Genomic DNA, 16,333 nt, shown 5'->3' on the forward strand with positions numbered 1-16,333 from the left:
GCTCAAAGACTGTCAAAAAATTTTAAATAAATACTGCATGTGCACATTGTTTGCTGTCATTATCAGGCTTTTTGATATGCCAGATACTGTGACAATTAATAAGATGTTAAATCTTGATAAACATGATGATAACGGCCTGTCATATTTATTTTTTCAATGTGTGAGTCCTTATGGAAAGGAAATTAAAGGCTCTTGATAGAATATGTAATTTCTAAGAACAATATTAAAATGAGGAAATATTCAAAATCAGTTCACATGCTTGTAGAAAGTTCTGGAATTTCTTACTGATCTTATAGTACCTGATTGCTTGTCTGTTTCTGTTTAAATCAGGCAATATTGCTCCCTCTGGTGGTGCAGAAACCAGAGAGGGATCACAGAGGGACTGGTGTGGAACAGGATTATCTTCTCTCTCTCTTTTTTTACCCTTAACATTACTACTGCTGCATTTTTATTCACATTCTGGATCCACAGTTTTTTTTTTTTTGCTGTAAAGCGTCTCTGTTCTATTACAAACCAACAGTTCTTCACCTGAGCCTATTGCATGTTCACCTGGCTGAGAGGTGTAGCCTATTCAGTATCTCAGGCAAAACATCCAAGACTAGAGAGAAAAGGATAGGATCTGTACTTCATTATTTCCCCTATATATAAATATATATATATATACGCTGATGTCAATATGTCTATGTGTCTATGTTTCTATGACAACTGAGGCTCTGAGGACTAACAACTGATTGGACACTGGACTCAGCAGAGATGACACAACTTCTGCTGTCTAACTTTTTAGCTAAAGTGCAGCGGGAAGCGAGGAGGCGGACAGGTGGGTGTAGATCCTAAAGGACCAATCACAGTTGGTCATCCGGTCAGTACTTATCTGCACCCTGTCGTGCAGGACACCGATTTTGATCTTTCTTTTCTCTGAACTGAGGCCCATCTACAATCACAGCATGGTAAGAGACTCAATTATGATGAGCAGATGCTCTCAGTTGTGGGACATTAGACATTGTTACAGCAGTAATTGAGGAGATAATGGTATCTTTAGTGAATAAGAACCAAAGATCTTTTGACTGTAGGTTAGTCTGAGCACTTGCAGATTAAGTTACAATGATCTCTTTTTTTTCTTCTTCTTTTTTTTAGACAAGCTACACAGATAAAGGCGAGAAGGTAAGACTAAAACTGCCTCTGAAGATGGACAGGAGTCTGTGATGTGTGATGAACGTTGATGTGTTAACAGTACTGCTTGTTCTGCAGAGGAAGGCCTGAATCATACACAGGTGGCCGAATGTTGAAGGAATTAATGAATTATTCTAAGCCTAAAGCTTATATGATATTTTACAAGTCTTAAGTTGAAGTTTATCATTAAATAGCTCTAAAACATGAACACTTGGTGTTATTTTTCTCACTTGTGAGTCTTTAAACTGTCGGATACTTTTTTTGTTTTTGTTTTTACCATCAGCCAATGTTAATTATTCTGTTGCATTTTTGGCTTTTAGCACGCAAAGGGAAAGTTTGTCAAGTTTCATCATATCACCTTCTGGGTCGGCAATGCCAAACAGGTCAGTAGCCAAACGGTGACATGTGTCTAATTTCAGCGCCAGTCAAATCCAAATCTAAGTCAAATTGTTTGTTTTCCTCATAACTCATATTTGGATCAAGGTGAATTTCTTTTAGATTCCAAACATTTTCGTCATGCTTCATCTTAATGCATTTTACTGGGTAAATATGAGTTACTGTGGACTTTTACTACTTACAGAAACATCTGCAGGTTTAGTATTTACCTAATAACTGTACATTTTGTTCTTCATATACAGTTAAAATAACCACGAGTCCTTTAATCTGTAGCCTCTGGAACTTCCAGACTCTGTTCTTTTTGTCCCAAACTATTTAAAAACAAGACATTTATTTCTTTACAACAAATACAGCCGATCAATTGATAAGTCGATCGACAGAAAATGTATCCGCAACTATTTAAAAAAATCAATTAACTGTTTCAGTCATTTTTCAATGCATGAATGACAAACTTACACTGCCAAATACAGCTTTCAAAATGGGAGGATCTGGTGCTGGAAAATACATAAATGATAATTTAAAAATACATACCTGTGACACAAACTTACTTAGTTCATATATTCACTGTGGGTCAGCACACAGGCCAGAAAACACACAGTCTGCATTGAGCAACCCGCAGTCAGTACATTTCTGGCAGGAGTTGAACTCTTTCAACAGAATCTCACATTGTCATAGTCCATCATACGTTCCCTTCCCAGGAAAGACAGTCTGATTATTTTACAGGCAGCCTCGTTCTACTGTGATAAAATGGGCTTCGAGGCTTTGGCCTACAAGGGTTTGGAGACTGGCAGCCGAGAGGTGGTGTCTCATGTCATCAGACAGGATAAGGTATGCAGTCAGACATCCTGTGCTGATCGAATAAAAACTCAGTGTATCCATGATCAATGATTCTCTCCACAAACACAACCACCCCTCCTTTCTCCTCACAGATCATATTTGTATTTGAATCGCCACTAAACCCTGGAAATGAAGGCAAGTTTTCTCATATGAAAGATGAAATGCTAGGAACATGACATACAGTGTGTCTGCATTTTAACATGGTTTTATCTTCACCTCAGAGATGGGGGAACACTTGATTAAGCATGGAGATGGAGTCAAAGACATCGCTTTCCAAGTGGAGGACTGTGACTTTTTAATCAAGGTAACAATTATAAGGAGGAAGAATATGAACCGAAATTTAAATGCAAGAGGCTGATTTGACATCAGTTATGGCCAGTTTTTGGAAAATTAAAAATGTACCATTTCAGAGAGCTGTGTATTTATATACAGTGGTGGAAGAACTGAGAATACAAGTACCTCAAAATGTACTCCTTGAGTAAAGGTACATAGTTATTTCCCACCACATGTTTATAAAGGCCTACATTATGTACAGCAATAGGAATAGTAACATATTTGACTTCTACTGAATCAAATCAGAATCAGAATCAGTTTTATTGCCTACTAAGTACTTAACAAGGAATTTGCCTTGGTGGTTGGTGCATACATAAACAAACAAACATACCGAACATTAATATTAAATAAACAATAAATACAGAAACAAATATATACAAAATCGCTGTTTAACATAGGAAGAAAAAAAGAAAAAAAAAAGGCTGAATGGATAGAGTGCAGAATTTGCAACAACAAAAAATATATAGTAAGTGCAATTGGCAGGTGTATATGTAATGTAACGTATATACTGATATGTATATTCACTCACCTCCACTAACTTAATGGAATTTTCAACTGCAATTGTATTTCAAATTCAAGAAATAAACCCAACCTGATTTGTATTATCATTCTACGTGCGGTGCACCCAGCTGGTGTTGAAATAGGGGCAAACATGCCGGTGGTGCAACAGTGCAGCTTTGATATTTAGCAGCTCATTTGAACTCTTTACCTCAGTCGAGGTCAGACTGGAGGTTTGGATAAACTCTCTCTGACTTTGAACAGAGACCAACAGTAGCCTCATACTTAAAGCAGTATATTACAGCATGTATGGGGAGATATTCTGTCTTCAGCCACTGGAGGGCTTCCAGGAGCTGTCTTCAGACAGAACAACTGTTGTCACGCTCCTGTATTTCCCCAATTGACAGTGGTGGAATCATGTAACTAAGTATGTTTACTCAAGTTAGTACACATTTGAGGTACTTGTACTTTACTTGAGTCTTTTCTTTTCATGCCACTCTTTCTACTTCTACTCCACTACATTCATCTGACAGTTTTAGTTACTAGTTACTTTACAAATTAGGATTTTTGCACAACATAGCATTGCATAAATTAAACTGCACAACAATATACAGGCCTACAAGTACAGCTTAAACGATTAGCCCGATTAATCACTTAGTTGATTGACAGAACTGTTTGGATCGTTTCCAGTTTCTAAAATGTGAGGAGTTTTCTGCATTGAGTACTTTCAATACTTTAAGTACATTTCCCTGGTGATACTTACATACTTTCACTTATGTAACATTTTCAATGCAGGACTTTTACTTGTAACAGAGTATTTTTTAAAGTGTTGCATTAGTACTTTTACAAAGTACTTAAGTAAAGGATCTGAATACTTCTTCTACCAATGCCAACTGATCCCAAACATGTCCGCCGACAGACGGCCAAAGAGCGAGGAGCTGTAATCGTCAAGGAACCCTGGGTGGAGCAGGACAGCCAGGGCAGGGTCAAGTATGCTGTCATTCAAACGGTACGTAAAGAGTGACGCACATTTGAAAAGCCTACACGCGTGAAACTGGGAACAAATAATAATGTTGTGTTCGTGTTTTTGTCCTCAGTATGGAGATACAACACACACACTCATTGAGTACCTCAGTCCGTACAAAGGCCTTTTCCTGCCAGGCTACAATAAGCCTCTGTTTAGAGATCCTCTGTTAGCCACACTGTGAGTATCAAATCAAATTGTCTTGTGCTTTTACCAAAATGTATGCAACGAGTATTTTTCTCAGAACTTTCATGGAAAAGTACCCATGCAATGTTTGTTTTTTATTCTTTTCTTCGTAGTCCACCAGGAGGTTTGAACTTCATCGATCATGTAGTGGGAAACCAGCCAGATGACCAAATGGTGCCAGTTTCAGACTGGTAAGACTCCTGCTGGAGCTCATGTACACACAGACACACAGGGCAAAAGGATAAGTAAATACACACACTTTCACTCCACCTCTGTCACAGTTTGATAAGTGAGCGAAGCTATTAAAAAAAAACGGAATCCAGTACAACATCGCTAGTCTTTAAAAGAAAAAAGTCCACATTTTGTTTCAATAAAAGAAAAAGGAAAAAAGGCACGTTCTTTAAGCTCATCATCGTCACCTTCTCTGTTTCCGTTGTCCAAATTCCAGGTATCTGAAGTGTATGATGTTCCATCGGTTCTGGTCAATAGACGACAAGCAGATCCACACGGAATACAGTTCATTGAGGTCCATAGTGGTGACCAACTACGAAGAGACCATCAAGATGCCCATCAACGAACCTGCAATGGGGAAAAAAATCTCACAAATCCAGGTGGGACTTTATCAGCTCAGTTAATTACTGTAGTATACTTTCTGTTTATCACGTTTATATTTATTTCAGTGGTTTATCGCAGTGTGTATCACAGCGGTTTATCACAGCGGTTTATCACAGCGGTTTATCGCAGTATGTATCACAGTGGGTTATCGCAGCAGTTATCGCAGTTTGTATCGCAGTTTGTACCCCAGCGGTTTATCGCAGTAGTGTATCACAAAAGATAAATGCGCTTTATCGCAGCGGTTTATCAGCTTGAGGCACAGAATGATGAACAAAATCAAAACCTTCTGTATGCGGATCCCTCTGTCGATATTGGTGACACCTTCGGTTTACACCCCTGCCTCAGTTCTGCATTTCTCTCTTCCCAGGAATACGTGGACTACAACGGGGGACCAGGCGTTCAGCATATCGCCCTCAACACGTCAAACATCATCCAAGCCGTGAGTCTCCTGCACTTGATTATCAACAAAATTCCACAAACTTCAGCTTCATCTTTGCACAGCTTTCCCAAATCTGCAAGTAAAGGCAAGTTTTAGATCCTGCTTCCCCCCCCCCCCGGTCTTAAATCAGGTAGTGAACCTGCGCGCCCGAGGGATGGAGTTCCTCTCAGCGCCTGACTTGTACTACGACACCCTGCGGAGGAATCTCAGAACCGCCAAGATCAAGGTGAAGGAGGACCTCGACCGCTTACAGGTGAGGAGACAGTATTATTTCAGCCAACCTGAAATTATTTCCATACTTTTTGCTTGTGTTCTAAACTATACACTATCTGTGTTTCCTTTTAAGGAATTGAAAATCTTAGTTGATTTTGATGACAAGGGCTACCTCCTTCAAATCTTCACCAAACCTGTGCAGGACAGACCAACTCTTTTCCTGGAGGTTATTCAGCGGAACAACCACTTTGTAAGTGCAACATACCGGTTACCCAAACCACTGGTTTAACTGATTACTGGAGGGTAATCCTATTATGTGTATTTGTGGTAGGATCTACAGGCCTGTGGTCCTGTTTCTTACAGTGGTGGAATGTAACTAAGTACATTTACTCAAGTACTGTACTTAAGGACAAATTTGAGTTACTTGTACTTTACTTGGGTCTTTTCTTTTCATGCCACGTTCTACTTCTACTCCGAGAAAAATATGGTACTTTTTACTCCACTACATTAATCTGACAGTTTTAGTTACTTTACAGATTAGGATTTTTGCACACAAAACACATGTAGTTTATAAAATAATATGTTTTATTATAAATTAAACTACCCAAACAATTTAACGGCCTACAAGTCCAGCTGAAATGAGTAGGCCATTAATCACTGTCAGTGGATAGACAGAACTGTTTCTAAAATGTGAGGATTTTTCTGCCTTGAGTACTTTTACTTGTAATACTTTAAGTACATTTTCCTGATGATACTTACATACTTTTACTTCAGTAACATTTTTAATGCAGGACCTTTACTTGTAAGAGTCAGAGTATTTTTTACAGTGCGGTATTAGTACTTTTACTTAAGTAAAGGATCTGAAGACTTCTTCCACCTCTTGTTTCTTCCCTTCACCACCTTTAAGAAGCCGAGAGCAGGCCACCTGAACACCTGTTCGCAGGTCCCACCCAGTGTGAGCAGTATAACAGTAGCCCACTTGTAAAAGCTCAGTAAATCTATCACAGATACAGATTAAAAGGCTCCCCACCTCACAGTGAGGGGGGATCTTTGGATTGGGTTGCACCCTGTGGCACTTAATTTCTAACACCTAGCACCCATTCTGCTTGTCAGAACAGGCACATCTTGTCACTCTCCAGCACAGATCTACAGATGTGGATGCACAATGCATGAAAGTGAGAAACTGAATCTGAACCACAGCAAAGAATCTCCTCAGAGCAAACGCCAACACTTGATCTTTTTGATTATCTATGAAAATATTTACATGATTAATCTGCGAGCCCCCCAGGTGAGCGTAGCTCCCTGTCAGAGCGGAGTGGATGTGGGAATATTTATCTGCCGTGATCCAACATCAAAGTTTTTGAACACCCTGAACGGTGTCTGAGAGGAGATCCCCAGAGCCATAACAAATGACACAGAAGACGCTAGATCTTTGGGTAATTAGCCATCTGTGTGTGCTTGTTCTCTCTCCAGGGCTTCGGGGCAGGCAACTTCAAGTCTCTCTTTGAGGCCATTGAGAAGGACCAAGATGCCAGGGGCAACCTCACTGTGCTGACACCCGCAGGGCAGGCCAAAGCCTTCAACTGATCCTCCGACTGCTGCTGCCAAACCACACTTACACTGTTATATATGGCCGTGCATTTCAGAGGCAATCAACAACACAGCATATCAAACACATGTACCAAGTGCTGAATATCTTCATGTGACAAGCTGCAAGTGTTATCAGATATGCTTTAAGTTGTCTATAGATTGCCTGCTGTATGACTAAAAAAAAAAAAGATACTCATGATCACGCAGGTTGGCCTGTGTGGGTGGGAAACAGGTACATATTTTAAAGGAATTGTTTGACAGTTTGGAAAATATGATTATTTGCTTTCTTGCCAAGAGAAAGTCAAGAAAGTAAATACATGTATTTCCCAAACTCAGTCATATATGACTTGAAGTCATGGTTCAAATCAAAATAATTTTTACACAAAAAATGATGCCAGTCGAATCCCCACTCAAATCTATTGTAGCATGATAGACCTTTCCCTTTTCAGCCTCTGCATTCACAACTGGGGTTCCATAGTGATTAAATCGGTCGCATTTCCGGCGCACTAAGTTTGAGATCAAATGATAAGCAAAGTCCCATGTGTCCCCTCTTTGTCAAAACAGCGGCGCTGTGGCTACAGTGTGTCTCAATTTAGATATATGGCTACAGAACAATTCACCTATGTTAATGTTGGGAAAATTGGATTATTATTTTTTGTGAAATTTATACGCAAGTAAATTTCACGCCTTATAAGTAAGTTTCACACTTTCCACCACAGGGTTTTGGTTACGATCTTTACTAAATAAAAGAAGTTATTTCATAATTCCTATACATATAAGATCATGTCATTGGTTACTGTCTGGCTACATACATTCATATTTATAGGTATCACAATCTATCACACTATACTTGCAGTAAGCCATGTCTTTCTGCAGAGCAAGGAAACATGCGCGCACACACACACACACACACACACACACACACACACACACACACACACACACACACACACACACACTTTTAGTAGTAGACATCCAATCTTTGTTCTCTTTTGTTCACACCCAGAAGGGGTGCATGAGGGCGTTATAAAAGTTATGTCAAGTAAAATATATTCTCGCCATCTATCTGTATGGTATTTACCATTCGTGGTGATGCTCCTTATGGGATATAGGCACTTTTGTGACAAACATTTTGTGTTACTTTGAGATCCTTATTCCAATTATCATACAACCTTTGCAGTTAACCATGTTTAGATTGTGCCTTGAGCAGCACACTATATACTCTACCCACAGTTTATTTCCACTCATTTTAATAGAACTTCCTTAGGGTTGTATTGTACATCAATGTTTTGAGTAATTCTTCTTTTTTAGGATTCCTAAAAAACTATTCCTTTAACAACACTGGCATGCAAACACAACTCCTTTGACGCTGTAGGAGTTCCTTTGGATTCTCCTGCAAATAAAAATGTATTCAGCACGGAGGTTTTATTTCAAAATAATTTATTTGCATATAATTGGAATGAAGACAGGTTGATACATCTGTGATGGCACTGGTCAGTTTCTATATAGAAACATTCAGTCTATACAGAAACACCTCTTTCAAACCTGGACAAAATGGATAAATATATTAGTAAATAAATATATTAGTGACATGTCACTATATTGAAATGTTCTATTATATATAAAATACAACACTATCTCATTTCTGTTTTTTTTTGTTGTTCTCTTTTTGTACACAAAGTATCCAAAATATACTGACATAACCCTTAATGTTCTGAAGGGACTTTTACTCATAGAAAAGGCAGTTTCAGCTCATTATTCTTGCAAAACATGACAAAACAAACATAAAAAAAATAACACAAAGAGAAAGATCTTGAACAGGATGAAATCACATCAGATATTCGGCAGCATCACTAAATGCTATTTTCCATGTGCTGATGGTCTGGGGCTAAATTAATACTATGAGTTTTACGTTGTTTTTTTTTCTTTAATATAAAATGTGCTCAAGCCAAAGTGCTGCTTGTAATTCAGTCATTTCCATTTCAGTCTCTGAGACTGTTTGGGCACGGACAATAACAGACAAGGAAACCCTGATACTTTAGCTGGAGGACGCTGCGTTGACACATTCAAAGTGAGGTATTAGTACGAGGGACTGCAGTTGAACATTTCTGCATGGTTGTCCAAAGATATTGACACCAAAAGGATTTCCACTTCAATTCTGCCATGTTCTCTCTTCTGGGATTTGGAGCTATGGTGCGTAGTTTCTGTCTCCCCCATGAGGAATTCTAAGTAATGACAACAATGACAGTTGTTGCATCGACGTGACGCAAGCCTTCTGAAATCGCACACGCGTCAGTTGCCAGTAGCCAAGGAGGACACGGAGGATTAAAAAACCATAATGGACTCTTCAGAAGAGGTAATTATTTTTGCTTGAGTGTCTGCGCCCGGAAGTTGCCGGACGCCAAAATCTTCTGAACATAGCCGTACTGAGAAATCCAGAGAGAGTCGTGTGGAGCTTATAGTCTTAATTAGCTTTGTATCAACTCATTTGGCAATGGCTTGAATGTAACGAACGTTCATTAACATAAAAAAAGTTAAGCACTAAAGCTTTAAGAAAAGGGTTGAAGCGGGGGGGAAAAAGGCACAAGACATACTATGTTATAAATTCACTGTGTTCAAGATTTTGCCACTTTGGTTAGACATGTAAGAGCTTAGAGTGTTGGGAGGTTCCTGATTTAGGATTATGAACAGTTTGAATGAATAAGGCACACATGAGGCTTTAGTTAAGTGCTACTGGTTACATTGCAATACCCATGAGCTCTGCTGTTAAACTGGATCTGAAGTCGGACTGCTTCTTTCACATTTTGACTTTAAGAGCCTTTAAGGGAAAGTCCACGCTAGAACAAAATTCCTATAGCTCTGATCTCTGATTATTTAGCCATGTACATGCGGGCACATGAAGAAGTCTGTGGTTAACCTGAAAATAAGAGAGACATCTTCGACTTTTATCTACACCGTAATAGTGTTCAGAGTCATTTCGCTGGGATATAAACACTTCTTTTCTGTCTGTCAGTCTGCCACAGTGGCTAAATAGGAGGAGAGGGAATAGTAGGTAACGGGGATTTAAACCTTGATTTGTCGTTTATAGTTTGGAGAGATGGTTAAACATTTAAAAAAATGACTTATCTGAATGAAAAAAAAACATCTTTGAAATACTGTGTTAGATTTTTGATTCAAGGTGGATCTTTCAAAGCAGGGATTGGCAATGCACCTTTACCACGACAAAGGAACTTTTACCAACTCGGGTATCATTACTGTAACCAAGATCTATTCTTCCCATTTATTCCAGTGTTTGATTGTTCCTGAGACATTTCTCAGGCTCTACCCATTACGGTTTGAAAATCGTGGGAAAAAGGCACTCCGAGCTTTCATTAAACTGGTGCTACGGCAGCAGACGGAGCTGATGCTTGGGACTGTAAGGTCTACAGAGCATGGCTTTACTCCAGTTATATCATTAAATATAGTCACTATCACTTTTCTATGGCCGCAATATTGTAAAGCTTTAGTTGCTGGATGGGTAAATATCCTTTTTGGAGGATAATACAACATTGTGATGAATTAGGCAGTAAAGGAGCAGCATCCTTGTGATGAGGCCTGTTTACTCTGCACTGATCAGGCGGTTTAACAGCACCGGGGTCAAACATGTGAAGTAGGCACTGGCAAGAGAAATGACAAGAACAAGGCAATAAGTTGTAATGACGACGACATAATTCAGTCAAACCGGTTCATTTTGAAAGGTAAAAAAATCAAAACAATTACGGACAAAAAAAATAATAAAAAAAAACAAACAGAAAATGATCCAAAACACAAACAAACATGTTGAAAAAAGCTGCCATTATTTAAAACAAGGCCCATGCAAGGCTCAGCAACCTCAGCGAATGCTGTCCGACTGAGGGGCTGAGCATCAAGCTTTCTCTCCGTTTGGACAGACTGCCAAGAGGATCACTTTTTTGTTGAGTTTATGGGAGCTACATGGTTGTGACAAAAATAAAAAAAAAATTATTAAAAAATGTACAGCAGTACCTTTAAAGACCCCCGTTGTGTGAGGCATGTTAAGAAATTTGAGCTGAGGTAGGCTGGAGGGAAAAGCTTCTCTCAGCTGAGACTGGACTCAGCGAAGGAAGACAAAGATCACGCTGGTGGAAGTAAGTACCTCTGAAAGTAAATCAAGTTATTTTGCAATAGAGTGAGCAATGCAGAGATGGAGTCTCACTTCACGAGGGCTCAACGCCCTAAGCGGGGATCATTCGTTGCTTGGGAGCATGGGAACTTGTGATATCATGTCGGTGATCAGGGTTCAACAGTTTGGGTTGCCCGATGGCCCCGGGGAAAGTGAAAACGCCACGTCCGGAAAGTAAATAAAACAACCCACCTGCCCGTTTCGGGCATCATCGTATCATAAATGAGGATGTCGTTCTCTTGCCCCCGTCCAAAGAATGCTTGTTGAATGATTTGAGGCGCTTTTGATGGTTTAAAGAATTTTTTTTTAAACTTTTTTTTCCACGTTTTCTCTCTCTCGAAAAAAACACTTTATATAGGGGCCAGTAAAAATTGACTTTGGGCAAGTAGATTTTTTTTTCGTGACCGGACAAAAAAAAAAAAAAAAAAAAACTTTAAAGGTTGAACCCGGGTGATGAATAATCTTCCTATAACTGACGAGCAGAAACAAGGAAAAACACTTCTTCCCCCTTGGTGGTGTATGAGTTGTTTCCCCAGCAACTCCCAAATCATTCAATATATTTCCATATACAACATTATAAAGGGTCTAGAATTATTCTAAAATTGTAAGCATGATTTAATCACGATAATTTTCAATCGTACTCAGCTGAAAGAGCATTCCAGCATGTGAGCTTTGAATCCTGGGGGGGGGGGGGAGCTGGGGAATCGGCTGAACCGAGGCATTGCTGGTGGAATTATGTGGAAGACATGAGAGCGATAGCCAATGAGAGGCTTGTCCATTCTGGCTCCTGTGTAGCAGCGTGATAATGGGGATGCAACAAGTTCTCACACGCCAGACTCCTCTTCTGATCCTGGGGGACACAAAAACAGCTCCAGTCATCTTTAAAAAAAATAATACAAAGAGAAACAAAGAATACAGAAAAATGGTATGCAGGTCTAAAAGAACCATTCCAGTTTTTTTTTTCCCAGGGCTTATGTTTGTATATTCTACAGTATTTGTAATAAAAACAAAGTACTTACCAAATCAGTCAGGGTTCAAAATTAGCACCATCCACCAGCCAAATGCTGGTCAAATATGCAAGTGGCTGGTAGATTTGCTTCACTCACCAGCCCAAAAAAACCCCAATGGTGATCTATTGAGTGGCTGGTAAAATTTGAACATTCACTAGCCATTTGGCAGGTGGATGTTAAGTTAAGTTTGAACCCTGAAGGCAAGCAGTCAGGTGAACATACAGATTGTAAACAGGTTAGCCAAACCGATTCGAAAGAGGAAACAAAGGTCAAATACAATTTTTACCCAAACTGTCCATTTGAGCATCGACCACAGACTGACTTTCTGGTTCAATTTTGACCTTCTGTACTTTCCGTACTTACCGGAACTCTTTATTTGTGACATTTCAGATGTGCTCACTGCAGTTTAACCTTTGACTTTGACTTGTTAACCCGTCAGATCATCTGACTACTCTTGTTTCTTGCCTGGTCCAACTGTGCTAGGGCTGCACAATATACGTTTTTTTTTATTTTTTTTACACATCGCGAAAGACACTCAGAGATTTTTTTGTGTCAGTTGAAAGAAAATATCAGTAGAAAACTGCACTTAAAAAACCTAACTTTTTTATTGGTGCATTTTATGTTTAATTCAACGTTCAGTTTGTTCATTTTGTTCAATAAAAGAAGTTTGGAAATGATTTCCTTTCATTTGTTTTAAATTCAACAAGCAAGTGTTGTATTTTAGCAGCAATACTGAAAGCAGCAGAAAGGCAGAACTGAGTACTTTAATATCTGTTCATTTATCGCAAGTAATGTCGTTATCGCAAATCACATATTTTCCTCATATCGTGCAGCCCTGAACTGCGGTGTAGCGACTTTGCCGTGTTCCCACAGCTTACCAATTATTTTGGAGAGTACAACATTATCACAAGCAATAGAAATGCCAGCCAAAACTATATAAAAATAAATAATAACCCCAAATTATCCTTTAAGTCCAAAGGGCTGGTCATGATATTAAAGATAAAAAAGTGAGACACCCACCCTGATTGTAGTGTAATGTTTGGCAGTACAAACAAATGTCTGTGTTGCGGTCGGCAGCAGGGCCGTGGTGGAACCTGCAGGGTGGCCTGTCCATAGAGGTCCCAGGCCCCAAGAGTTGAGGCTCTGAGCGGGCCTGCTGCACCCGCTTTTGCCACACAACATGGGCCCCGGCATAGCAAGGCCAGTCCTCCATACCTCCAGAGTCCAGAATGAGGGGCACGGGGAGCAAGGCAGGGTGCAGCTCCGGAGGGGAGCAGCAAAAGCCCGGGCCCTGGCCGTAGTGGATGTGGATGCTACGGTCATCCTGCAGATCTAGGCTCTGGTGGAAGCGAACAGAGGGCCCATCAAGCACACAGCCACCCACTCGCCCAAGAGAAGCAGGAGGGTGTCCGTGCCCCTGGTGGCAGCAGTGGGGTTGAAGCTGTAAAGGGATTGGGGACACCAGGACAGGAGGTCCTGCAGGGCTGCTGGGGTCATGGTCCTGACACTCTGTCCCAGGACTGGGCCGATCTGTGGGGTCCGGCTTTGGGCACTGGCAGGGGCTGTGCTTAGGAGGGCAGACAGGCAAGTCTTTGTCCAGGACAAGAGGAGCAGGTGCCGCTGCAGCAGCAGCAGCAGCAGCGCCCCCCTGCTCCTCGTCCGAGCCTCTGCTCGGGCCCTGGCTGTGCTCCCCCTCCTCATAGTGGTGGTGTCTGTGGCGGTGGTAGTGGATGTGGCTGAACACAGTCTGCGGCTGCTCCTCGGGGCAGCCCGCTTTGTTCACCACAGAATCCAGAGACCTGGGCCGGGCCTGGGCATCGGCCTCCAGGCTGTTCCTGCGAGGGGCGCGCCCAGGCCCTGGCCCGTAATACACAAACGGATCATAGTCACTGCTCAGAGAGCTACGGAAGGTGGACCAGCTGCCATAAACCCCCTGCAGGGACACGTCAGTACAGTTGAGAACTGAGTCGCTGGAGGAGCCGTGGCATGGCCCTGAGCTGGAGTCACTGGCTGGCCCATCAGCCAAGTATCCGCTGCGTTCTGTGTGGTAGCTGCCACCCGAGCAGCTGCCGTCGTCCTGCCGGCTATGGGCCGGCGCTCCACGCGGCTGTGGTGTGACGGAGGCGGTGTGGTGCAGTCTTGAGCTGGATGCACTGCGCTGGGCCGGACAGGATGAGCGGTAGTTGTGGCAGGACCGACGTGGGGTGTAGTGGTGAGTGGAAGTTCTGCAGTTACCTCCAATCCTGTGGGGCCTCCCGGGACCCTCTGCAGGAAGGTGGTACCCACAGCCGGACGCAAGCGGCCTGCTGGTGAGGAAACGTAGTGTTTGGGCATCCACGGGAGAAGAGCCGGTGTAGTGGCCCAGGGAGGGATAATGTCCAGAGGGTCCACGAGGATAGTGGGGCCTCATAGAGAAGGGGATGGCGTGCTGGGGGAAGGGGTGGTTGCGTGGGCTGCTGTAAGGCTGAGGGTGAAGGAAACTCTGGCTTTGCTCCGGACTCTGCTGGAGTCTGTTCCTCTGGGGCTGCCGCTCCGTCCCTGTGGACCAATGCAGCAGTCAGAATATACAGAAAACTGCAGGGTAACATTGACTTCTATTTATACAGCACTTATCATAGCAGACTCAAAAAGGGGTTAAAAATGTCAGAGTTGGTATTAGTAAAACTGTACATCTATTTAAATCCAAATTCCAAATGTAGAATTTCAAACTGACTAAGATTCTTCTATTGCCGCATTGTGGCCTGAATGGAAAAGAGAGCCACGTGTTCCCAGATGATCAGGGTCCTCATTTTGAAAAGTGATCATAGTTATTGAAAACTAAACTTCATAACAATATTAATATGTTGAAAGGTTTCTGGAGTTTGAAATCGTTCAGTCTAATGGGCACCTTTTTCACCAAAACTTGACTGGAAATAAGCTTTTCCTCACCCATGATGTTGTGCATACAGAGGGGACAGGTGCGGTGTTGTAGCAGCCAGGGGTCGACGCACTCTTTGTGGAACTCATGAGCGCAGGAGATGATCCTCAAATGCTGGGACAAAAGTGAGACGGAGGTAGATGTGATGATAAATAGCTGACCAGGACCGATAAATCTACAGATCCAGTATGTTCCTCGCTCTCTTACCTGCCCGTCCTGGAAGTCCTCCAGGCAGATAGCACATACAGGGCTCGAGTTGGAGCTGCTGGCTGACCCCCAGGGTGCCTGGTGGTGCTGAGAGCCCGAGCAGCCCTGGGAGCTGTAGGTTTTGGTCTCCAGTCGACTAATGGCCCGCATGGTCTGCTGATGGACAGAGTCCTGCACACACAAGCAGCGAGCGTTAGAAAAACCTTTAAAAGATCTCCAGCTGAGCTGTGCATCCAAAATGAAGACGATCCACTGTCACCCTCATCTCTGTGAGCTTTTACACTTCTACCAACGTTGTCGCTTTCACTCACCCAGGTCCTGTTGGGCTTGCACTTGGAGCGGAAAGCAAATATTAGGACGATGGCCAGAATAGCTAGGACAATGGTGAGCAGGATACCCACATCATGTGGCTGCAAAGGAAGAAGAGGATGGAAGCAGAGCATAATATTTATATGATTTCATTATATATTCTTCCAGCCAATGAAAGGAAAGTCAGAGCGGTGTGTCCATGTGTTTCACTGCTCACCCATCTAGGCTGCTCCACCAGGATGTCAATACGAACTTTGGCCTCCTCGTTCTTGTTGACCAAACCCATCAGCTTCTCAGCATCCTCCGCCGCCACCAGCACGACTGGATGGGGGAGGGAGTCGGTTTTTTGCAGCTGTGTTTGTGTGTGTGTGTGTGTGTGAGTGTGTGTTGTGCAAACCAAAGCAGGAAG

General features: G+C 42.0%; 2 protein-coding genes across 4 annotated transcripts in view; one reads left to right on the forward strand and one right to left on the reverse strand.

The window, feature by feature from the left end:
- The first annotated feature begins 820 nt into the window (after positions 1–820).
- On the forward strand, positions 821–8,080 carry hpda (4-hydroxyphenylpyruvate dioxygenase a). The gene is made up of 14 exons (XM_039777526.1): positions 821–947; positions 1,135–1,161; positions 1,491–1,553; positions 2,290–2,394; positions 2,496–2,538; positions 2,625–2,707; positions 4,154–4,243; positions 4,332–4,438; positions 4,558–4,635; positions 4,893–5,055; positions 5,427–5,498; positions 5,629–5,751; positions 5,845–5,961; positions 7,185–8,080. Exons 1-14 carry the CDS (start codon positions 945–947, stop codon positions 7,296–7,298), a joined length of 1,188 nt encoding a protein of 395 aa, XP_039633460.1. The 5' UTR covers positions 821–944; the 3' UTR covers positions 7,299–8,080.
- Positions 8,081–8,729: 649 nt separating this feature from the next.
- Positions 8,730–16,333, reverse strand: part of LOC120544024 (E3 ubiquitin-protein ligase RNF43) — a 97,239-nt gene continuing 89,635 nt past the window's right edge. The window contains exons 4-10 of one of the 3 annotated variants that reach the window (XR_005636427.1): positions 16,142–16,276; positions 15,927–16,025; positions 15,616–15,786; positions 15,420–15,522; positions 13,512–15,029; positions 11,325–12,331; positions 8,730–10,957 (exon numbers count right to left, since the gene is read on the reverse strand). Coding sequence is in view for 2 of the 3 variants with exons in the window: in XM_039777524.1 (XP_039633458.1) it covers positions 12,306–12,331; positions 13,512–15,029; positions 15,420–15,522; positions 15,616–15,786; positions 15,927–16,025; positions 16,142–16,276 (2,052 nt within the window). In the remaining variant the exon portion in view is untranslated. Of the gene's footprint in view, positions 12,332–13,511; positions 15,030–15,419; positions 15,523–15,615; positions 15,787–15,926; positions 16,026–16,141; positions 16,277–16,333 lie in introns of all 3 variants that reach the window. The other 2 variants (XM_039777525.1, XM_039777524.1) reach the window with 2 other exon arrangements.

The sequence above is a fragment of the Perca fluviatilis genome, chromosome 16, assembly GCF_010015445.1.
Source record: "Perca fluviatilis chromosome 16, GENO_Pfluv_1.0, whole genome shotgun sequence".
NCBI classification, from domain to species: domain Eukaryota; kingdom Metazoa; phylum Chordata; class Actinopteri; order Perciformes; family Percidae; genus Perca; species Perca fluviatilis.